Here is a 25,783-nt window from a genome sequence, read left to right as displayed (position 1 = left end):
CCAATGTTTAAGCAATTTAAGCTCCGGCTCAATTACTGTTTTTTTTTTTTTGTTTGTTTGTTTTTTGTTTGTTTTTTTGTTTTTTTTACAGTACAGCACTTACCAGTGAGTTCAAAACCAAGCTCTTTAAATCGGTATCATGACACACTTTCCATAACAATCGCACCCTGAGTACACATTTACAATGTGCATGATATCTTGAAATGCAGAAGCTGCTCATTTTTCCACTGATGCTGTGGAGATTTGTTGAAACTGTTCAGCTCTCTGACTGTTCCGACAGCATCAGGGCCTACACAGCGTATATTAGCATAATGCAGTTCCACTGGTTGATCGGTTTTACACTTCAGTGGCTTGCAGATATGATTTACCCTCGCATACATGTTCTTGAAATGTGGGGGTCTTGATCAGAAAGGAGTCAAAGCAAATGCAGACAAAATGAAATGTTCCACCCTCCGCTCTGCGGAATCACTGCCGAATCTCAATGTTAGCAGCTTGCCTTAAACTAGGTTCTTTCCTTTCCTCTTTTTGGTGCTGTTTTGAGCTAATGCAGTGCTTTTGCTCTTGTTTTAAATGATATTGTACAAAGTAATATGAAGTTTCTGCTGCTGTATGTGGATAGGCTAGCTGTGTTTATCTGCAGTGTACTTGTCACTCATACCTGGCTGTGTAGGCTCCACAGCTTAAAGATGTGAATCATAATGCTTACACAACAGCATGTCTACGCTGACGGACACTTTTCTCAATAATCCTAGATGTCTAGTTTGAACTCCCACGCTGCATCTGCAGCCTGCTGTCGCGCGGCCTCGAGATTTCCGATCACAATCTTACTGAGTGCTAAGCCCTTATCTAAATCTGAATCTAGGGAGCATAGCAAGGATATACAGTGCTACATTGTCATTGCTAAAAGACGCTGATGAGATTTTGTTTCGGAGTAGTCGTGATTGATTGGCCTACAACTTCTGGATATCACCTTAACATCACGATAATTCCCTGCTATGGTACCAGTTAGGACATCAGGAAGAGGATCTCAGGCCTATGTCTGTTAATATTAGGATTTGGAAATAATCCAACCTCCACATACCCCTAAGAGTTAGACAAGGATAGACACAGGGCTTGTTTACACCTGGGATGAACATGCGTTTATGTATCCAGATTGTATCACGTTGTACATTTAGCAAGAATAATGCATATACACCGATACGCCATAACGTTAGCATTACTGACACATGAAATGAAAAACACTATAGGATATATTAGGCAACAATAAACAGTCGGTTTTTGAAGGTGGTGTGTTAAAAGCAGGAAAAGTGGGCAAGCATGAGGAACTGAGCCGCTTTAACAATAGCTAGACGACTAGACGACTGGGTCAGGACATGTCCAAAACATCAGGCAGGTCTTGTTGGGTGTTCCTGGTATTTAGAGTTCAGTGCCTACCAAAAGTGGTCCAATAAATAACAACCAGTGACTAGGTCATGGGCACCTAAAGATCATTGATATGATCCATGATGGTCCCACCTCAGAACTTACAGTACTTAAAGGATCTGCCGGTAACATCTTGCCAGACACCTGTGGGATCTGTTGTAGTGGACCTACTCAGTATTAGGCAAATGGTCCTAATGTTATGGCTGATCGGTGAGTAATACTGGTGTGAGTCAGGGTTTCTTCTTCTATGCCGGATGCAGTTTCATTGAAGGTCGATGTTCGATGTTGCAGCTAATGTTTTACACACTGCCGCCTGCTTTCCCGGAGGCGAATGTAGTAAACAAAAGCCAAAGTAAGGTTCAAAATATAAAAGATTTACAATAAAATAATTAAAGAGAAAGAGAAAATGATAAAATACTGAAGAACCCCAGGAAAAACTAGAAGATTGACAGCTATGGTCAGGCCTCACACTGCCCTTCCAGAGACGACATGGGAAGATAATTGCAAAAGCGTACATGGAAAGACGTCAACACTGCAAAGGCTTGGTGTAATAGCTCTCCATTTTTGTTGAAGTCTAAAGCTTGAGTCTTGTGTTGTTTCTTTGCTTGGTTAGTGAGAGAATAAAGGCTTAAGATGTTTGGAGAATCCTTCTGTGCCTTCCAAGGGCAATGATTTATGTAGTGACTCATGAGATCCAAAAGATAATATTCTCTCCTGTTCTACAAACTGTTTCCTCTTTTCCGTGGTATATTGCAGTCCAATAACTAGTCCAAAAGGAGAGATAAAGCTTTGCAGAATAAGCAATATTGGTCTCCTTGCCTTCCGGGCAAAGGTTTTCCACTTATCTGATAATCCAGTTTACTTACTCAGTTTATTGCATTACTGAAGTGTTACGTGAGCCTGCTCTAGTAGTCAAACGACAACAAGATTGCCTTGGTGTTAAATGGTAGAGAGCAGATCTAAATGACATGAAGGATCTGGATGACATGTGCAGGTTATGAGGTACCTTGATATCTTTTGAGAGTTCCTCCTCTTGTAGCACTGTAAACACATGTCATAGGATGTTAATGATGTAGTCGATAGCACCACTTGAAGCTAAGTGGTTGTGTTTTCTGTGTCTGGTTGTGCTTCATATGATCAAAATGCGCTCTTTGGCAGGTAAACATGATTGTTTACCCTCTTAACAATCTCCAGCTGGGAGTTTCTTGTTTAAATCCGCAGAGCTGATTCTGTTTATTCCTCCAATAAAAACCAACAAACGGCGAGAAGTCGGGCTGAACGCATGAGGGCATTTTTGATGTGTGTAGGGAGGGAGAGATTAAACATGTTATGTTGTGTTTAGCTTTATAGCAGTGCTTTGCTGGTAGGTATGAAACGAGGTCAATACTAATGATACTAATTGACAAAGTGTTCCAAATTTATCTTTGCCAGTGTTTAATTGACTTGCATAAACATTGTTTTAATGACGCCGTTTCTGCAAGGCTTGGGTGCTAAAGCACTATTACATTAGTTTGTATTAGAGTTTAGGTTCATTTAGACGAAGGAAGAGCACTGCAGGGTTTTATGGAGCCCTGATTGTGTTAATCTAGACTACAGCCGTTTGGGTATAATGAGACTTCAGTGCAGTTGCCGTGTTTGCGAGTTTAGCAGCTCATTTCAGAGGCCAAATGATCCCTGTAGCAGGAATGCTATAATCTACCCATACAGTTCTACTCTATTGAGCTCTCTCGCTCTCTCATGCGCTTTCTCCTTACATCTCCCTCTCTCTTCTTCCCTCAGCTCTGGGCTCTCTGAGCTGACTTTCCATTATTTATCTTTTTTTTTTTCAATGTGTTTGTTTCACTCCTCTTTGGATCGGCTGACAAAAATAATAAAGTGGGAAATAAATATATATCCATGGGGTGGAGGGGATTGATGATAGTGTGGCCTTGCCTGCATGCCGGACAGTCGTGAACCAACATGACTCATTGCTGAAGCACATTTGGTGTTAGATCCACAGCTTCTGGGAGTTTAACATGGTGGACAGTGCTGAACTTTGTACATGTATGCATTTGTTAGCCTACAAATGTAACTAGGGCACAGTAGGACAGAGAGCCACTGCCATTGTCTTTCACTAACAGGATTTTCTGATGTAATTAAACAACTGGCCTGTCAGTTGTTTGTAGTCGGGCTGTGTGGTGTCACACCATTAGTTTGTGTGTGAGAGTGCCAACAAAATGTCTAGAGCTGATTACAGATGTGACATTTGCATCTGGAATCTGTTGTTCTTTTCTGCCAACATGAGGACAAAAGACGTGTCAAGGCCAGTACAGCAGGCCACTGTGAGACTGAAACATCAGAATAAATCAGTTTGAGAAATAGCCAGGGCAGTAGACAGTAGTCAGAAATCAGCATTGTTACTTTATTAACAAGCCAGTCGCACAGGCAAATAAAGAAACAAGCCACAGAAGGCCGGTAGCAGGTGACTTTCTTTCATGAAGAAGAGCTGCTAAACAGATCAAGAGCACCTTCCATGATGTAGACAACAGAGCATCTGTTCATAGTCTAAAGCTTAATCTATGTAATCTCTAAAACGTGGTGGAGGTGGTGTTAGAGCTTGTTTATATATGGCATCCAGCAAAACAGGCTCACTGGTGATGCAATTGCTGATATCAGCAGCAGGGTTACTACTGAAGTATTCACCAAGTGTAAAGCAGCTAGCTATGCTAACCCAATGTCCCAATAGGCTATTTAATGTTATTTAGAGCTATTTGGAGCATAGATAACTAGCTTTCCAACATAACACTGATAAATCTGAGTGCTGGGGGGGCACCATGTCCAAAGAAAAAGAGGAAGTCTTTGGTTGAAGACGCTAAATTTAAGACATCCATCCATACGTCTACCGTTTCAACACCGAAACACACCATCATCTGCACAAAAAAAAAAAAACATTTAAAATCAGTACTGTACTTCTGAACATTTATACAGTATTGAAAAACTAGAGATGGAAAATTCAGGTCCCTGGGTATAACATACAAAAGTGCAAGGCCAAGGTAGAACATACAATAGTGCAAGGCCAAGAGACAAAACATACTCAAGTGTATTGATATTTTTGTACATACCTAGTGTAAACATTATAAAGATTCTACACACTGTGAAGAGCTGCTGACATTCTCAAATTTCTGTAGAAAAATGTAAAAAATGATGGAATGTTGGAGCTCAGCTGCAGCAGAGCTGCCTAGGTGGTTGGAGCCAAATCCTGGGATGTTGTTTTTTATCCATTTCTTGACCTGAATTTTCCATCTCTATTCAACATGTAACATTGCGATACTCTAGTCTATCGATATTTTCTTACATGCCTAGTCCAAACATCATTTAGTTTTCACACACTGTAAAGAGCTGCTGACATTCTCAAAATCTTGTAGAAAAATTTAAAATGTATGGAGTTGGAGTTCCCTTAAAAGCAGGGACAAACTAGGAGGGGGAAAAAAGGCCCATGATTCCTGTGTGGCTCACCCAATATAGATGCAAATATGCTCACATTAGACCTGATATTCCACACCTCATAGTCATTGTTTCATTTCAATGTGCTGGAGTACAGAACCAGAACAACACTGTACTTCCAGTCTCCACTGCAGTCTTACCTTTTATCACATGCTGGTATGCCTGAGCTGATCTCTCCGAGTCCTGTAAACAAATGCATGCACGCACAGAAACAGACACAAAAGCATGCCATAGAACCTCAGACGAGGGTGATTTCGGCATTAGAAACAGCTGTGGTTTTCATCTCTCATTTTCAGTTCAAACAAAAGACTTGCATATTTGATGGCTCAAATCAAAGTGAGTCTGTCACAAGGAATTATCTTTGCTGACAACTGTCTCAGCTGAACAATGCCAGCATCGCATCTAAAGTAATAGATATCTACAGGGCATATGTTTGCCTCATCCTGTCTATGTTTCTTCTTCTGTAGATGAATAATACATCAAAGCTTGTTTTGCACTATTTAAAGGCTCCGTTTTTGTGCCAGGTCATCACTTTTTTTAATATTCTGACAGCGGTGTATATGTAATGTATAAAAATAAATAGTCTGGAATTTATACACAGTGATAAAATGACGGCATAACCTAATACTTACAACTTCTAATACGTTACTGGTCGCACTTTGATTTAGTGATTTCCTAATGAACCTTCTGCTGAATTTCTTTGTTGCTTTCTTAAAGCTGAAATACAATGTAAAAATATAATTGAAAGGATGGATTATATGATAACATCAGTATTTCTAGAACGGTAACCAGCTGCATGTATCATAACAGACACAGATATAGACCAATTACAGAGAGCCTGTAAGCACTGGCTGGCAACTAGTGTATAGTGCCTACAGAAACTGCATGGTACTGATAGTACATTTAGAAAGGCATATCATGGTGTAATTTATCACAGACACAATCACATACACTATATTGGCAAAAGTATTGGGACACACCTCTTAATCGTTAAGAAAATAAAGTGTTTCATAGTGAACAATTGGGTTGTTCTAAATAGCTCACTGAACTCCATCATGGTGCTGTAATAGGATGCCACCGTTGCTACAAGTCAGTTTGTGAAATTTCTCCCCTCTTAGATATTCCATCACCCATTATAAGTGCTATTACTGAGACGTGGAAGCATTTAGGATCCATAGCAACTCCACGTAAAGCTACAGAGCAGGGTCAACAGAGTGCTGAGGCCAACACTCTGCTGACACAATAACTGCAGAGCTCCAAACCTACTGCTAAAGCTGCAAAGGGGAGACCAACTCCATATTAATGCCTATGGATTTAAAATGGGATGTCATAAATGCTCCATGTAGGTGTCCCAATACTTTTGTCTATATAGAATACAATTCTAGTGTTAGCTATAAACTCATTGAGGAATTTATTAGGAAGTTCAATGCAATTAAATCGACCATGTCAGGTTCCACTTCTTTCAGCCAAGAACAGAAAGCTGAGGCTGCGGTTGACACAAGCCCAAAACTAGGATTAAAGACTGGAAAAATGTAGCCTGGTCTTGATTTCTGCTCACAGATGGTAGTGTCATAAATTGGCACCACAACTTGCCATGTGTCAGCAGTCCAGGCTGGTGGAAGTGGTGTGGGGAATGTTCTCTGGGCACACTTTGGATTGTCAAAGTTTTGGATACCAACCAGTCATCGCTTGAATGCCACAGCCTATTTGAGTATTGTTGCTGACCATCGTGGTCACAATTTACCCACTAATGGCTTTTAACAGCTACTTCTAGCATGATAATGCACTGCGTCAGAAAAAAAAGTCACTTAAACTGGTTTCATGAACGTGACAAATAACATCAGGAATTGTGTGGCGCAATCATGCCAGAATCGTGAGCCACATATCTCAAATATCTTGTGTTAATGATATCTTGTGGAATGATATCACGCCATGAACAATTTAAGATGTTTTCAGAGCGAAAAGAGGCCCTATATAGAATTTAGTGTAGTCGTCCTGTATATACTTCCTGAATTTCGTGAGTAATCCACTCTCACTGCCCTTTAGAGAGGAATCTGCCCATGCCTGTCTTCTGTCTCCCCTGCTCCATCAAAGTAGAGCCTCCCCCTGTAATGTGACACTCCTCAACTGCAGCTGCAGTTATTCAGCATCCTCTTCACTCTCTGTCTACTCTCTAGAGCATCTCTGCAGGTGTTTCTGTGTGTGTGTGTGCATGTGTGCAGTGCATGCGTGTATGTGTGAGAGGCTGAGGGAAACCTGCGTCAGTGCTGCTTTACTGGTCTCTGCTCTGCTGGTAAGGCTCCTTTTGACACCCCTGGCTTTTTAAATACACTTCACTGTGACTGACTCTGAGTCACAAAAGGACATCCTGTTTTGCCTAATCATCACAAAATTGAAGGCGTACTGGATCTGTTTTTACCGTTACGCTCAGACTTTCTACTTTTTTCTTTTTTTAACTCTCAGAGCTGCAGCATGGCTGGAGGGCATGAAAGGAAGCAACTTACAATGTATGTAAACAAACAATGTAAAAAAAAAAAGGAAATACAGGGTTTTCCCATCTTTTCCCCTTAATGCTCTCATGTTGACTTGGCTTCTAAACTCACTGCTATTTTCATGGACACAGCAAATGCTTTGTAGCATTTTAGACTTGGTTTAGACCAAGGTTTGCAAATGGAACTAGGCTCACTGGTGATGATGCCGCTACTTAAGTAGAACTGACCAGTTCCAAAACCTGTTTATACAAGACTGACACATATGGGGAGCCTTCAGACCACTGGTTACCAACTGTCATCCATCTACCATTCAGCTATAATAAGGATGAATAAGGTGGTATCTAAATGTTGTAGGATGTTCAATCTCCACAATCAAGGGAAAGGAATTCTGTGACTGGCTGTGTTGCTTTGTGTTGTTTCTGGTGGTGGCGTTAAAGTTAGTTATTGGCTTAGATGAACAGTTCCTAAGAGAACAAAACAAAAAAACTAACAAAAAAAAATCCATAGGTCTCCATAGTGTAATGTGTAATTCACTCATTTACTAAGATTATTTAATAAGACATTTTGGCCACTTTATTTTAAAAGTGTAAGACCATAGTGTCATATATCATATATATGTCTAAACAGTGTCAAAAAGAATAATAAGAATAAGACCAGATGCACAGTGGAGTAAAGCTGTCAAAATACAGACATCTGCGAAGCAAATCCTTTACTGCATAATACGTTTATAATTAATGGACTAATTATTATTTGAAGATGGACTAAAAGCTTAAGAAATGAACCACTGCACTCTGCACGTCCAGCAGTTTCTGTAATAGAGAAACCTCACTCTGCAGACAGAGATAAAGATATACTCTCACTCATCTCCATCTGGGGGAGGTGGTAACATGGTCCTGGAGTATAAGGTCTGCTTTCTACATCGACTTTGCTCTGCTGTACTGACCTGAACTAAGCTAAGCTTGAGTAGCAGAGTTTTCAGCCAGAATGGCTTATTGAACTGAAGGCTGAATTGAAGATTTCACTTGTTCTGCTTGGCCTTGTGCTGTGTTCAGTGCTTACAGATGACTTTTTCAATTCAGCCTACACAACAATCTCTACTGTTTGATGCTTTTTGACTTGGGGAAAGAAATGTAAGCCTTTTCAAGGAGTTGCATGAAACGTTAAATTCGGATTTGGTCAAATGCAGGCATCAAAACAATGTGACCCTGAACGCTGTGAAAAATGAACCTTCGTAGATTGTTGTTGGCTTGAATGAGGTTCCAGTGGTGCTATACAATGCATTTCTGCAGTATTTTAGATTGATCTCTGATGTCTACATAGACTGTATGTGGCTTTGTTCACTGGACCACTGGACCACTGGACCACTTACAACCCTGTTATTTTGCCCTTAAATAAAACAAGCCTTTTTTTTGCTTTAATTTATTTATTTATGTATTTTTTTGGGGGGGGGGGGTGAATAACATGATGAGCTCTGCTCTAATTGGCTTAACCCTGAGTACATCTTTTTTGGCCATTCTTTTTTGTAATTATTCATGCACCATTTGTGAGTGTAAACACACAGAGCACCACTGCGCGTCATGTCTCTGTAAATAGGTAGTCTAGTTTGTTTTTGAATGCGTGGCTTTTGGAGTGGAGGAGAGATGGTAAAGTTGGTCAGCTAGGATTAGCTATTTTAGCCTAGCACGGATACCCGCTCGCTTTCCACACTTTTACTGCACTGCTTTGGCAATGCCCTTCTCCGGCAATTGGCATCAGCCAGCTTTTACCAACCCCCCCCCCCCCCCTTTTTTTTTTTTTTTTTTTTTTTTTTTTTGGTAAGTGTGTACTTTAGCATGTGATAGAAAAGTCAAGCTGGTTCATCCTGGACTTTCTCTTTTGGTCTTTCGGCTTTTAGCAGTGCAGTGTGATGCTGTATTCCCTGACACCTGAGCCAACATGGTCCAACCAACACAGCATTGTCAAACAGTCCAGAGTGTGTGACTCATTGTAATAAGGCCACATGATATCGCTTGCCAAAGCCCTAATCTTGAATTGTCACACCTGTAAGTCGTGGTCTTTGATATGATCCTCTGTGGCAGCCATGAAGTGCTTAGACCATGATGGAAGTAAATACTCTCATTGTGACAATCACTCCGGTGTGATTGAAGAGCCTCTCGGATGCACCTGCTGCCATTGCTCCATATTTACCTTGTGTTTGACAGTGTAGCGGATGTCCATGATCCGCTTGCCTGACAGATCCTTTAACTCCTTAAGGGTTTCAGTGGATGCCTTCAAAGGCAAATGCCTCTGGTAAAGCATCCAAACATCACTGTCATTAATAAATAAGACATGAATAATCATTGATACAATAGTCAGTTGATTCCATTGAGAAACATTAAGACTATCTGGACGTAAACTGGCTAAAGTTATTGCTTGATTAAAGATTGAAATTATGCAGTAACAATCTGTACTATATCATTTTAATAGAATTTTCTAAAAGCTAATAAGCTAGTACACATCACCTAATAGATCACGCACATATAACTGCAAACTGTAAAATGATTTATTAAATGATCATTTATTAAATAGGAGACATGGCAGAAAGAGGAAGCTATCACCAGTTGTCACCAGATTCCTAAGGCGGTAGGTGGTCAAAAACCCTTGAGTGACTGCAGCAAGATTTGGTGGCAGCAGGCACTGAGGTCTCAGTTTGCACAGTATGGGGCATATCACACGCTAAAGGTCTCCAAGCTCGTACCCCTCTGTCCTGAAAGCAGAGGAAAAGTCAGCTCCAGTCTGTTCAGAACCATATAAATAAGCCACAGAAGTTTTGGGATTCTGTTCTATGGAGCAATAAAATAACACTGGAACTTTTTCGAGCCTATGGATCAGCTGTATGCGTGGAGCAGGAAGAATGAAGCATACTCTGAAAAGAACACCCAGCCTACAGTGAAGTGCGGCGGTGGCTAAACGATGCTCTGGAATTGCTTCTTCTGTCACTGGAAAGATGGACAAGATGGATTCAATCAAACATCAGAAAATCCAGGGAGGGTAAGGAAGCTGAAGCTTGGGCATAACTGGACCGTCCAACAGGACATTGATTCCAAGGCTTGGTTTCGGAAGAAGTCTGGGAAGGTTCTGGAGTTGCTGTCACAGTCGTTTGACTTGAACCCATAGAACATCTTTGGTGGGATTTGAAGAAGGCGGTTGCAGCAGCAAACCCAATAAAATTTGCCACTGCCCATGAGGAATTGGTCAGGATTCCTGAGGAACGCTGGCATCTGGCTGTGCATCACATTTGCAGCAGGTCATAACAGCAGAAGGGTGCTCTACCAAGGGCTAAAGATGCTTGTCATGAAGGGGTTGAGTAATTCTGAGACTGCTGGAGTCATTGCAAACAGCTGAAAGTTTGTCAGTTTTGCGGTATGTTTTGGATCGTTTTTATTGGTTCATTCATTAGGAAATCTGTATACAACACAAAGAACAATTACCAGATTCACATTATACTGAAAAGTGAGTTTTTATGTGACCACAATTGTTCTGTATTTTTAAATAACTATAATTCTATTTTATTTCTATATTTATTTCTATAACTATAAATCTAGTTTATGGTCTATATCAAAAGACTGAGCAAAAAATGTACAAACATATTTTATTCAGGTACGGATTACCTGTGCAGTAAAATACTTCCTTTTCCAAACATGTTTGTTTTTTTTATAATTGAAAGTTTAGAATCCGCTTGTTTCACTGAGCTTCAAATAAGAAATAATTAAACAAAGCGTAAGTAAAGAAGTGATGCTTCAAGGCCTATCCTTGGGGGTTGAAAGCTTGTCTAGTGTTCCTAGGGTTTAGCCTAGTCACCTGTGAAATTGCTGTACTATGCAATATGCAAAAACATGGCCTTCCCAAAGTTCCCTCTCGATTTATCACAGCAGAATAAAGGTTTTAAAATGTAAACCCCTGTGTTTGTCCTCTGCTTGCTGTGGGGTGAGTAGCATTTCAGATGGAACACACCGCTCCTCCAGGGTGCTCTTCTGACACTCCTCATCAGGTGAGCAGAGGTGCTTCTCGTTAGCAGCCTCTCCCCGGTGTGAGACGCTGTCTTTCACAGCCCACCACTGCGAGTACACTGTACTGCATTACTGTCACACGCCACGCCAGGGAATTTGTAATGCCTCTTTGTGGAAGTCAAGCATGTGCTGCTTCTCTGCGATGATGACTGCTTCACAAGGATTCCCACGACTAACATCTACCTCAATGTCTCAACTTTGGCAAACACTAAAATCTGGCACTTTGCTCTCTGTTGAGACTCCAAATGCGTGTGTGTGTGTGAGAGAGAAAGAAAGAGAGAAAGAGAGAGAGAGAGAGAGAGAGAGAGAGAGAGAGAGAGAGAATGCATGATGTTTTGAAGATTTGGATTTGAACCCCTCATCTCCAGTCAGACTTTCTTTACCTACAATGAGTCATACATTATCTATAAATACACCCTGAAGCTTTGCCGTCAAGTTCAGCCGACATGTTCCTCAGTCATCTAGGAGAAGTATCACACACTGCTGGCTTTAGTAAGTGCAGGTTGACTTTGAGAAGTGACAGCGTGCTGCTTATATAAGTCTGTTCTCCAAGTGAAATGCAGTCCCATGCTGTTTTACTTGAGACTCAGATATGCTAATGAGCATTGCTAAATAAAGGCCTCAGCTTTCTAATCCACGCGTCATTTGAGAAATCAGGGTGATGGATGCAGCTCATTCAGACTACATAATTAAACTTTGTTGTTGACACAGACTATTGTACAGACTTTGCTCACTGCTTTCTGTTTGTTTGTGTTTTCAGGGGATGGTCTTGGTTCAGATGAGGAGTATTTGGAGATCCCCTCCATCAGCAGACAGAGGGCAGGAGAGTACGAATGCACTGCAGTGAACGACATTGCTACAGACACGAAGACAGTGCAGCTGGTGGTCAATTGTGAGTCCTTTTCTCATTTTTTTTTAGTCTAGAGCACCTGAGGTAATAGAGCGTGGTGTTCTGCCATATCTGTTGTCGTAAATCTATAGAAGACTTTAATTACAACAAATGCTTTATATGCATCTGGACATTTGGAACTGTCATAGCGGGTTAGGCCAGACACAGAGGGATGAACACTCGCAGAGATGGACTCAATGCAAGTAATTTATTAAACAAAACCAGACAAACAAAAGGGGGCAAGTGAGACAAAAAAGGCAGCAACTACAGGGCATAAACGTGAACAGTGATCAACATAACCAGAACATGACAAGCAAGAGGGTGAAAACAAACAGACCTGAGACCGGGGGTATAGCTGGGGAACCAGCTACTAGACAAGAGCAGCTAGCTGGAGCGAGAGTCGTGGGTATCTATCCGTGAAAGCTTGTGGAAGCTCGAACCTCCAGGTGGATTGCTAGCAGACGACGGAGTTGAGCTGAAGCTGGCCTAAACACTATGTGGAAACAGATGGGAACCTCTCAGGCAACCTCAAGGTTCCTTAACCATAAAGCCCCTTAAGTACCCCCAGCCTCAAGTGAAACGCATAATTAACTCAGGAGACAAAAAGCAATCAAAAAACAGAACACAAGTGAACTGAACCAAACACACATGACGTAAATGAACATGAACAAAACACTGAACCGATACATTGAATCATACGTGAACGGAAACACAAAACAAAAGTCCTTCTGTGAGCCGGGGGAGGGCGCGATACCAAGGGACTGACAGAAACAATTTATTCTTAGAATTTTGAGAGATGGAGCTGATATAACTAAACACATACAACCGAAGAAATGGCTTTTAAAAATCAGTTGTAAAATGTAATTAGTAGAAATGCAATGAAAAACGTAGGATACCTCCGCCGATATTACTGCTGAAAAGGCCTGAAAATTAGAACCTGGTGCAGCACATCAGCTGCAGATGATAAGAACATGGTTAGAGAAGATTTAGAGCCCACAAATTGTTAGTTCAAATCCCTGTATAGAGGTGGTGGCTGAAGCTCTGACTTTACATGTATCGGAGGAGGAGGCACGTACTTGTCCTCACCCTCCTAGATTCAGGAGCATTGCAAGTGTTCCCTAGTGAGTGGGTGGGTTTATTGGCTCAGCTAAACAGGGTAAAAATGTTGAGACACTTACAGGTAGCTTTCACCATGGGTGATGTCAAAGTTCATGCATCTACCCTCAGAAAGAGACTGTAGACATACTGTATGTGTTAGTATTTTGACCCTTTCCATGTATTCCAATGTTCAAAAACAGTAAAAATTAAGAAAGTGATTTTTGTCAGATTTAAATACTAAATTATTTCTTCTATATAAGCACAAATGGGATATACCTTGAACGCTTCAAACTACACCTTCAAAAACATAACCGAAAAATAATCCAACTGAGTGTAAGTAGAAATGTTTCAAGGCCTAAGGCACTAATAGAGACCTAGAAGGAATCAGTAATCAGATAAGAAAGGGTGACTTCTACTAGACTTGTTAATGCCTTATCTGCTAAAGGTTCTGTTCTGCTGCGTAGACCCGCCGACCGTGTTTGAGGGCAGAGATGTCGGAGTCACTCTGGGTCAGAGAGGGGTCCTGCAGTGTGAGGCCGATGCTGTACCAGAAGCAGACTTCGAGTGGTACAGAGACGACAGAAGGTAAATCAGGAAAGTGCTTGCTGCTTTGAACTCTCAGTGCATCTGTGGCCATGCATGAGTCACGCACCCGTGATCATAGTGTGGGATGAGATTAGGAGTATTTGGAAGATCCTTTCAATCAGAATGCCAAGAGCAGGACCTTGAGCCATTGGACCATTTTTTTTTTGATTGTAGAGTAGCTATTTTCTTAGATTTTAGCCATTCAGAAATGAAATGGTATGAAATGTAAAACTATGAAAACTATAGTATTTTTATTAAAGAAAAGTCATGTGGGATGTCGGTTCCCTTTTAGACTGGACTGTGTCGTTTCTGAAGCTGTTCTATAAAATGCTTTTGTTGATTTTTATAGATAGAGATTACTTGAAACTTGAATCCCATTAAAACCAGTAGGACTCAGCACTCTTTCTCACAGATGTATGTATGCACTGTATTTTGCATGATACTAATTTGTGGTTATAAACCTCTGCTTCTTGTTAGCTACATTAGCTTCATAGCTTCAGTGCAGGCCGCTTGACTGCTTGTTTTCCTGTAAAAAATAAACATACACTGCATGGACAAAAGTACACCTGCACATTCATTGTTTCCTCTGGTACTAAAAAATAATGTATCATTCTTTCACTGGAATAACTGTCTCTACCGTCCAGGGAAGAAGGCTATTAGTGAGGTCAGCATATTGGGATGATCACCACCCCACCTCATCTCCAACTCAAGTATTGGATGGGGCACCACCATCCAAGAGAACACTGTTCCACTGCTTCACCGCTCAATGCTGGGAGGCTTTATACCCCTCTAGTCCACGCCTGGCATTAGGCATGGTGCCAATAGGTTCATGTTGATCTGCTCCAGAGAGTCCTATTCTATTGGCAGTACTTCTCTACAGGGACTAGACAAGCTGTGTGTGTGCGCATTTGCACATTTGTGACAGCAGCAGGTGCAACTTAAAGTAGCTGAATGCATTCATTAAAAGGGGGTTTCCACAAACATTTGGACATGTAGAGTATTATGTATTTTAGCAGTCCAAAAAGTCTAAAAGTTACATTAATTTTACATTTAGGGATTTTTTTGTGTCTAGAACTCACAATGCTGCATGTTTGGGGTGGTACACCTTGTGATACAGGCACTATTTTAAAATGACAGGGATTAAAAGATTACCAGATGTTACATTTAAATAAAGAAATAAATGAACGAGAGAAACCTCCTCCTGGTCATTTCTATTCTGGTACAGGTGGGAGTGAGTATAAAGATTTTTTAGCTGTAAACCGAAGTCTGTTTCTGACAGCTCATTCTATAATCTCCACTAAAAGCATGACATTTTAATGTAAAACACTGTTTATGAAAGCATGTTACATGATATCTGTATCCCTTTGAGTGCTGCAGACATAGCAGGAGGTTAAAAGCTCCATATTTCACCAGCTGCATATTCCTGATGCCATATCCTGCCATGTCTGACAGAAAGTGAAACGCTTTGCGTTCTAACCAAAGCGCGTTTGGCTGGAATGCATCTCAATATGTTCACTCAAACTGCCTTTGATGTCAGTAAAGAGAAAGTTGTCCCAGAGCGGTGTCGTGATTAAATAGCGGGTGTCGCTGATGATAATGCCTCCCAGCTCTGGTGCCTTCTTTAATGTGTCCAGGCCGGCTGCCGTCCACGTCCGGGAAATGTCGATGCTGTCATAAATGTAACCCGGGCCTTCAAAAGAAGCTCTGATGTAGAACGAAACGTGTCGAGCTGATTCAAGTCTCTCAATTTGCTGACTTGTTTTGCAGGATCTTCAACGGCTTTGATGGGATTGAGATCGAGGATTCTGGCGCCATATCAAAGCTGACTTTCTTCAACGTGTCCGAGGCAGACTATGGAAATTACACTTGCATTGCCATCAACAAACTCGGAAGTGCAAACACAAGCATTGTTCTATATGGTGAGATTAGTTATGCGTGTGGAGCTCTACATATCAGTTCCACTCAGTAAAGCTAAGCTTGTTTTGTGAATATATTTTTATTGTATGGTAAAGATAAGCTTTTGATGATTCTCAAATTGTACTACATAAGGGTGAGTTTCCCAAAAGCTCTGTAATGCTAAGTGTATTGTTATCTACTTATTAAGAATATTTGCTAATTTATGAGCATTTCCAAAACCTCTGTAACTAAAGTGTGAACCAGATCACAAGTTAGACAGTAACCCAACCTATTTGTTTATCACAAAGTACTTCTTTATGTGCGTTGCACATACAGTTCAACATCTGACAGCCATTATTATTATTATTTTTATTAGTAGTAGTAATAGTAGTAGTAGTAGAAGGATTTGACCCTAGTATTTGACTCTTGGTCTAATTAAATGGATTTTTTGCCTCTACGTTTACATCCAGTACAGATATACTGTATATATTGAAGCATAATTAGAATCTTTAGAAGCTTTATTTAAAATATTGCATTGAAATAATGGGGCATTAAGGTGCTGCCACTGCTATGACCTGATTTGCTGGTTTAAATCCCTGGCCATGCTGCCTGCCATCAGCAGCCGGAGCCCGAGAGAGCACAATTGGCCTTGCTCTCTCAGTGTAGGCAGATAGCTCTCTCTCTCCCCACATCACTTCAGAATGATGCTGGCCAGCCCTGGTGTGGTGCTAGCCGATGCTTCATAGCTGGATACCCAGCACTTTCCTCAGGGTGTGTTGGTTGCCTGTTGACGTTTCTTCAACGGCACCACACAGAGTGGTGGATGGGGAGGAGAACTGGGACAAACAAACAAACAAATAAATGAACCATTAAATAAATTATTAATAATAATAATAATAATAATAATAATAACAAAATAAAGTAATGGTACTTTGTTATGCCATAAAGTTGTTTTTTAATTAATTAATTTATTTATTTTTATTTTGAATTATTTTTATTAAATTATTAAACTTGCCATGGACTGAGTATTCTAGAGGGTCTAGGACAGAAGGAAGTGAATATGAAGATGGATGGTATATTGTTTTGAACAGTGCAGCTTGGGAGACTATGGATGAACAGAATTGTTATTTTCTCATTTTCTCATGTTCTCTATTAGTTGATTTGGTAATTACTGAGATGTTTTTATCTTGTTTTTATTTATTTATTTATTTTATGGGAAACTCACCCTAAACATTTGTTAGAATCATGGCAAATTTGACTTGATCCTATATCATACCTAAAGTGAGACGTGCTGCTTAAGTACTCAGCTTTCTTGCCTCTTCTGCTGTTGTCATTGTTTTGATTTGTGTTTCTTTTTTGCTCATGTAGAAGTTATTGAGCCCACTAGCTCGACACTTTTGCAAGGTTAGTATCGAGCATGAGCATGCGGTTTTAGCCCTCGCCTTGGTCAAGCCTGTCTCTGCATGCTTCCTAAACAAATAAATGAATGCTGCCGTTTTCATATCAACCACACTGAGACGGAGGAGAAGTCATGGAGGTGACACTCAAGTCAATCAACTAGATTGCTTCACCAAATTTCCTCAACATGAAGGGGCTAATATAATTGTTGTGTCGCCTGACGGAATCTGATTGTCAGGTTGTAAATTGGCGACTAGCCACTCCTATTAAGGGGTTTATTAGCTTAGAAATCCAATTCGTAATGTCAATAATAAATTCAGCACTTTGAGTGACAGTACAGATTGCTGCCAGGGGGGAACGGCTCAGTTTGCCGTGCCTCAGTTTGTCTCCAGTGGATCACTGTGGGGTGGTGTGCGCTTCTGCATTCGGTATTGCTTAATTTCTGTCTTTTCTTTCTCCCCTCTTTCTCTTTTCCTGTCTAACCCACACGCACCATGCCATGGCTTCATTGTGGCTATGCATGCCTGCATCTGCTGTGTGTAAGTACATGTCTGCGTTGTACAAAACGCTTTGTTCTGTGTCGTTTCCCCATGTCATTACTGCCAAATGTCTAGAAATGCTTATTGTGCTTTCCAGTCTAAATGCTGTACGTCCGTTAAGAGCTGCCAATGTCATTGCTTGTTAAGCTTCTGCACACAGAGCTTTTTGCCCTTGTCAAACTTTGGTAATGATATTGTTTTTTGGGTTTTTTTTTTTTACACATCACAGAATGTCTGACCTAAATTGAAAACAGTGAGAGTGGGAATGATGACTGTGAGCTCTCAAGAGAGCCATTAATTACTTTGAATTTGATTGTGAGAAACTGGTATTATTCTAATTATCCGACTGCAGGATTGAGCATAATCTGCTGTGGCGGTATAATTGGATCTCCGTCCCTAAAGAAAGGCTACTGAACTCCAGCAAATCCAGGGGAAATTAGAAGGCATTCTGGGAGAGCCATCAAAGCGAAAAGTTTAATAGACACTCTGTATAATGCCATAGTATAACATTTGTTTAGATGGAAATTGGCCGCTCGTCTGATGCCTGCCTTTGTGTTTTAATGTATAATGGGGAATAGAGGACAGGGGAGTGTAGGTCTGCTTTATTGTTTGTCATATTTATTAGTTTTTAGGTCCCCTGCCGTTACCGCTATTAAACTGTAACTAAAACAATACCGTGCTCAACTAAACAAAGTTTAGTCCCATGGTGTGTAGAATAGATTATATCCAGGCTTATGGTATAATTTTTGATGACAGTAAATTTACAGTAATGTATGAGAATTAAAACCAATTAAGGAGGCGTCTGACATCGGGATTTTAGATTTAGATCAAATACATCTCTGTCACCCGTCACTGTTTCCTGATGCAGTGCCGATAAAATGTCGATTACCTTGCACTTCTTTTCATGGGTGTCTGCCTCAGCCTTATTTGTGCTTTGGTAGATTTCCATCACTGTACGCTGCAACGATCCTGGCTGGATAATCGCAGCAAATCTGACACCGCCTGCTGTGTTTAGTCCTTGATGTCTAATCAAAATCTGGGGCCAGATTCTCAAAAAGCTTTCAAAATAAATAAAACTTATAAAGAACCTTAAGACAAACACTAAACAGTTAATGAGAATGTTCTTGAATGCAAATTTTTAAAAGTATTATCTTAGGGTGTGTTTATACTTGTAGTTCGATTCCCTTGGTCCGGACTAAGCGAAGAGATAATACTTTTGTTCACAGCTCTGCCCATATAATGCTGGATCCTATTGTCCTTTTCAATTTAAGAAATCCCAAATAAGAAACCATTGATGGATGTCAGCATCTTTTTGAAAACTGCGTAAGTGGGTTTTAAGAAGATATTACTTCTAAGAACGGTTGGAAAATACGTCCCAGTCTCCTGTTAAATTAGAGATAACGTCCAGTAATTCAGCTATTTAAGCTAGATAGACAGTCTCACCTTCTGAGCTCTTATAGTCTACAAGTGTAAGGCTATCGAACTGTTAAGAAAATATAACATTTTGTTAATTATTAAATATTTTTTAAGAATAGCATTTGTTCTTAGTGTTTTTCTTAAGTGAAAAGTTACAAATCTTTTTTAAAAATTGGAAAATTTTAAAAATATTATATTATTTTCTTACTTATGAAGTCAGGAAAACAGGCACATGTAAAAAGAATTTCTTTCTTAAGACACTTTTGTGAATCTGTCCCCTAGAAAAAACTCAGAACTTCTAAGCCACATCCTTCAATAAATCTCACCCTACACTCAGAAGTTTCTCGTTCATCGACATTGTCGACACAGCTGTCCTACTGTGATCCCTTTTCAACAGTCACACTGTTATTTTTCTATTATCGGCTGTGAATGGCGGTTCAGCGAAGGCTGATTGAAAGGCGAATAAATGAATGGCCATCCTGCTCTCTCTGCTGTTAACGCAGCGACACCCAGACGCTGTTTTTTTTCCCCTGTTCTCTGAAGCCTGCAGCGCTGTCTCGTTTCAAATCCCTATGATTATGAAGCCAGAACAGCTCGTACGTAGTTGTTCTCACCCTGCTGCAAGCCTCCCCCTTGGCCCCCCGTCAGCAATCTCGTTACCAAGCACCTTGCCTGATTAGCTTGTTTATCACAAACTGCAATTACAGTTGACCCACGGCAGTGGACAGGTCAAGGGTGTGCAGTTACAGTGCGGTAATGATAGCGGAGGCTTGGGGAGGGGAGGGGACAGCCGAGCAGGTCTCGCACGAGGACACCAGATGCTTTGATGATCCTAATGTGAGCACTAAAGACCCTGGATGGGCATTCATCACCAGAGAAGGGCCGTCTCTGCCCTTCCAGCCGCTTCAGCCTGATGACCTGGTTCCGCCACAGTGCTGCAACCCTGCCAGAAATACTCTGACATCTAAGTTGGCTTAATAGGTAAATAGAGCGGCAAGAACAACAGCTAATCTAGGCTGAATTGGGTGCTTAATAGCACCGGCGGGCGGGCGAGCAGGGGAGCAGTTTGTGTGCTCACTCAATTTACCCCGCACTGTTTGCTTAGGAGATGCCTCACGGTGTTGTTGGGTTTTTTATAGCCTCTGTTGTCTCTGTTAAGTGTCTTGTTTCATATAATCTCTCTTTTAGTGGAGACTACTTCTCTTTTAGAAGTGACTTCATCTGTTTTAGAGCAAACAGGCACTGAATTCAATCACTTGTGGGAAGGTTTGTAATAAACAGAACTAGCATTCCTAATACTCACAGCTAATTATTATAGTTTACTAACCATTAGACACTGATCAACCAACATAGAGTACAACAAACACACTAACCTGTAGAAAACAACTAATAACTTACATACTAGATTGAATTAAATCTAGCAGTTTAAATCTACACTAAAATAAATGCTACAAATGTTTTTTTGAGTGATGCCATAGATGAACCACTTCTGGTTCAGTAAAGAACCATCTCTCAATAGAGATGAGTGAGTGAAAATAACCTTTAATAATAATAATTTGTTTATTAAATCTTTCCCTTTTTCTCTCAATTTGGTACTCCAAGTTAACCCACCCATTCATCGCTCCACATAACACTAGCAATGCTACCAGCACTAGGAGGGTAAGGCTTAACACCCGTCTCCTCCAATACATGCGAACCCAGCCATCACCTGTGCTGGCCCACATTGAGGGGAGAGCGCCATCTACCCACCCAGAGAGAGCACGGCCAGTTGTGCTCTCTCTGACTCCGGCTGCTCATGTCAAAGCAGCATGGCTTAGCATTTAAACCCCCGGGCCATAATGATAGCACAGTGGACCGCTACCTTTGCAAAGGTTTTTTACACTCACACATCTCTATTACAAACATGGTTCTTTATTTCCATATATCCATCACCAAAAAATAGATATTTTAGCATCTTTATTTTTAAGTCTTAATTAATGTATTTATTTTTTTAATCATTTAGACCCAGTCAAGGTTTTATTGAGAAAGAACCGGTCCATTTAACACAGAGTTGCCAGCCTAACAGTTTGTTAGATACACCTACCATGTACCTACTCTCACTGTCTCTTTAAACATTGTCCTACTTATTGCCCATCCTCTTCCATGTGCAGTTGTAGCCCTGTGACAGGCCAGAGGTCAGTTTCTGACCGGAGGATCGCTTTCATTTGAATATTTTTGGTTGGCAAACTCCTTCTTCACCCAGCTGTGACATTGAGGTGTTTAAGAACCCCAGCCTCGTACACTTGTACCAGCGTGGCACACACTAGCCTTGCACTTTGAATGAGAATGAGAGCGAGAAGCAACACTGTCTGGTCAGTGGTGGTCCTGTGGTGGTCTCTTTTATCTATTCATGCAGCAAACAAACGCGCTGCAGCCAGTAATTGTAAACCCACAATGCTTGCACACACGGTAGGTGTTCCTTATAGGCTAGGCAGTGAGTGTGAGTAGAAGGTAGGTGGGTAGGTAGGTGTGTACGTAATGAACTGGGAACTCAGTGTACTTATATATATATATCTTTATTTTTCACTGTCTACACATCTATAATCAACACTGTGGGTATTGTTTAGGACCCGGTGCAGTGCAAGACGGCAACAGCGGCACATCGGGAACATATACGCCCATCTGCCTGCTCCTCATCCTCGCCCTGCAGCTGCTGCTCAAGTTTTGATGGTGAAGAGGTTTCAGGAAGAAACAGCCTCATCCCTCTCACTACTCATATCAGCAACACCTGCAGCCGCCAACGGGAGCACGGAGCGTGCATGGGATTCCCCACTACTCCTTCCTTTTTAATCAAGTAATCATGTCGTTTTTGTTTTTTGGGTTTTTTCCTTTGCATTCAGTGAGAATCTCTTACAATGTTCCTTTTTTTGTTTGTTTGTTTTTTTGCCCCACTGATATGTCAACATTACTATAGTCCTAGAGAGCAAGCCAGTTGAGGTGAGGCTTGTCTAATTTAATAGATACACATGAATATTCAATTCTTTCTGTAACTGTAGCTTTATCTAAATGATTGTAAGTCCTAATCTAATCTAATCTGATATGATATTTGGTAGGGAATTGAATTTCAAGCATAAGGCATGTGATGAAGATCCCTTTTGGATTGTCATGGCAGTGAATTACCTCAAGAAGTAAGAGTCATTGTACAATTCCTTGCGTTATCATGCTGTAACACACTTTGGCAGGAAAATTGGGGGACGTGGCGCACTCGCCAGGTCTCCTGTTCCTCATACTAAGTCCTTGTAATTTATGCTTGTGATACGATTTATTTTAGAAATGAATATATATGAGGAGAGAAGCAGAGTGGTTTTGTTACTTTTTGGTAAATACTATGTGTAACCTTTTTTTATCATGTCTAGCATGAAGGCAATGTGGGGATACACTGCAGGTCCATTAAGAAACTCACCTTTAATGCTTAATTTAGTCAACAGAGATTAATTTTGTTGTTTGTTTGTTTTTGTTTTTGTTTTTTTGGGTTTTTTTGATAACTTAATGTAACATGAAGTAAACCGATCCAGTGTTACTGTTTTCTTATCTTAATATGATAAAGCAATGATGCATCCAAAATCCAATCCACAATCCACTATCCTCTATCCAGAGTCCACAATCCTGTTTTAACGGACTAGGGCTGACATCTTAGGGCTTTGGGGTAAGATTCATTCCAGGAGCACATTGCCATTCCACTGACTGAGAAAGCCCAAAGAACTATCAGCTAACATGTGTTGATTTTCAGCTGTTGTATCATAAATTGGAGGTTGTTTGAGATACTGTAACTTTTAGCGTTAAACGTGTTGGGGTTTTATTACCATGCCAGTATCTTAAGCAATGCGTCCATAAATATATATATATATATATATCTATATTTTTTGAGTTACTTTGCTCTCTCTGACTTTTCAGTGACTCTAAACTCCCTTTTCCCAACATAATTCATCTCGACTACTGAGTTCTCTTCTCTTATCTATATGCATATAATAATATGTACAAAAGGGAAAAATATGCACCTGTTTTTACTAAAATTGTGAACCAGTTTAATACAATGCAACAGACTTTTTCTATTTTAAGTTGCTCCTCTGGGTTTGGAGTTCTGTAATTTATTTATGAGTTTTTGCATTAAGAAAATAACTTCTAAAATAGTGTCATTAATCTGCTCATTGTAAAAGTCTGACATGAAATAGTGTGCTTCACAGCATGTTTCACTGGGCCAGGTTCGGCATACTTGCCTGCCCACCACTGTCTCTATGCATCATCACTCTCCATATCTTGACATTTGGTTGGACGAGTTACCATTACAGGTTGAGAAAATGGACTACTGAAGCATCTGTTCATTCTTTTATCATTATTTTCTTTTTTGATGCTGTTGTTTTTGGTTGGATGAAGGCCATTTCTTCAGTCCAGGTACCTCAAAGACAACCATTTATTAAGCAAAATTCTTGTCCTCATGAATCATAAACAGTAATCCTGTATGTGTCAGGATTTACACATTCACAATTCCAACAACTGAGAATCAGATTGAAATATGCCCAGAGAATGGACACAGAGCTGGGCACACAGCTTGAAGGAGAAGTCTAAAGGTAAAGAAAAAACACATTACCCACCATCCACAGTGGTGGATTTCAAGCACAAGGTTGTAATTAAATTAGATGGGTTATGGCGTCTGTGCTGCCTTCTGGCAGAGAGTTTTATATGTGGTTACCTATGAAGATGTACTGTAAAGCATTACAGTTTTTTTTTTCCTGAATATTCTTTCTCTTTCTTTTACTTTTCTTTTGGGCATTGAGCTCGCAGCCATGTAAAGGGTAGGTGCAATAGAGTTCCTCCTCAAAATCCAGACAAAACATGAGAGCATGACCCTTCCTGCATCACCTCAAAGTCCTTATTGACAAGTCTGTTCACTCAGCGGCCATGTTTGCAACTCCGCTGGGGAGTTATTTCCAGTCATAGGAGACCAGGCTTCTTTCTCTATGAATAGGCAGAGACCAAAACACTGGAAACTGAAGGTCAGATTCGATCAATTTTGATAAACTCTGTGAAAAAGCTCATGAATAGTTTGTAGCGTTAACGTCTCTATAATGCCTGAAAAGCCTGATTTTTTTTCAGCTTGTTCTGGCTACTATGCTTGCACAGATCTCCACATCGAGGAAGGGTTTCTCCACTCTTTACGTAACCAGCAAGCTGATTAGCTGTTTTTGTTGAAGGGCGGGACTTCGTAACGTAACATAAACAGACGCCATGTTGAGCTTCACAAGAACTCTCATTCATTTCAACCAGTGGCCGGTCTCCTCACTTATAACGTCCCTGATCAGCTTTCCGTACATTTCCGTCTGGAACCTTGCATTGCACCCACTCTTTAGGGCTGTTTGTGGTACGTGTTTTGGAACGTGAGCTTTGTGAACCTGGTTTATGAGCTTTGAAAGCCGTTTGATGGAAGAGAACCTGTTACTGCACCACGTTATCTTCAGCAGAGGAGTTGTGCTTGTCTGTGCATGGCCAGATTCCACACCTTTACAACGGGGCGAGTTGGTGCAAAATACCTGTTTCAACAATAGCATCCAAACCAACTGTCACCTTTGGGGTTAAAAAAAAAGAACAATGCATCACTCCTCTCTCATACGATTCCCAGGAGAGGACCCAATAAAAGTCTGTTTGAACTCCCTGTAATGTAAAGGAATTGTTGCTTCATATGTTTTTTCTTTTTCTTTATGGAGATTGTGTGTTCATATTTAAGACTTACAATAATAAAATGTTGTATCTAAATAGAACGCTTTTGGCAGCCTAATTGTAATTCTTGGAGTGCAGTGGTAGATTCTGAGCGCACGAGAAAACAACCTTGCAATCAGAGAGAGAGACTTCGTGCAAATAACGCCCGACAGCTACAGACGATAAACAGATAAACAACAAATTAAACCACAAAGTACACTTCTAAAGGTGGCGCAGACTGGGTTATTCAGCATTTCAGTGCAAGTAATAAGACCTCTTTGAAGTGAACTGGTTGTGTCAGAGCAGGAAAACACTGCAACATGTACAGCAGTGGAACTCCAGGATCAGAACGAAGAACCACTGCCATTGGAAGTACCGCTTTGGCTCCTTGGAGAACCTTTTATTTTCTTTCATCACGTTCCTTCCGTACATGCTGTTCCAAGGTTACAGTACTTTACAATTTACTGAATTTACTGATACTGAAACACAGATCAGCCATAACATTAGTACCATCGACAGGTGAAGTGAAAAACAATGATTATCTTCATCTACAGTGGCATCTGTCAAGGGGTGAATATTAGGCAGCAAGTGAACAATCAGTTCTTTAAGGTGATGTATGCATTAAAAGCAGGTTAAATCTGAGACACTTTGATAAGAATCTAGCTGTGATGGCTAGACGACTGGGTCAGAACGCCTCCAAAACATCTTGTGGGTCTTGTGGGGTTTTTCTGATGCCTACCAAAAGTGCTGAAGGAAAGGACAAATGGTAAAAAGTCAACAGGG

General features: G+C 40.6%; 1 protein-coding gene across 1 annotated transcript in view; it reads left to right on the top strand.

Moving 5' to 3' along the window:
- Nucleotides 1-25,062, top strand: part of ntm (neurotrimin) — a 423,702-nt gene extending 398,640 nt beyond the window's left edge. Inside the window, 6 exon segments of the mRNA XM_072659079.1 lie at nt 12,207-12,338; nt 13,898-14,018; nt 15,786-15,937; nt 17,283-17,318; nt 20,456-20,533; nt 21,874-25,062. Coding sequence (XP_072515180.1) covers nt 12,207-12,338; nt 13,898-14,018; nt 15,786-15,937; nt 17,283-17,318; nt 20,456-20,533; nt 21,874-21,974 — 620 coding nt within the window. The 3' untranslated portion in view covers nt 21,975-25,062.
- Nucleotides 25,063-25,783: the final 721 nt, after the last annotated feature.

Source organism: Salminus brasiliensis, chromosome 16 (genome assembly GCF_030463535.1).
Source record: "Salminus brasiliensis chromosome 16, fSalBra1.hap2, whole genome shotgun sequence".
Lineage (NCBI taxonomy): Eukaryota > Metazoa > Chordata > Actinopteri > Characiformes > Bryconidae > Salminus > Salminus brasiliensis.
Note: the sequence above shows the minus strand (reverse complement) of the source record. Positions and strands in the feature narration are given on the sequence as shown.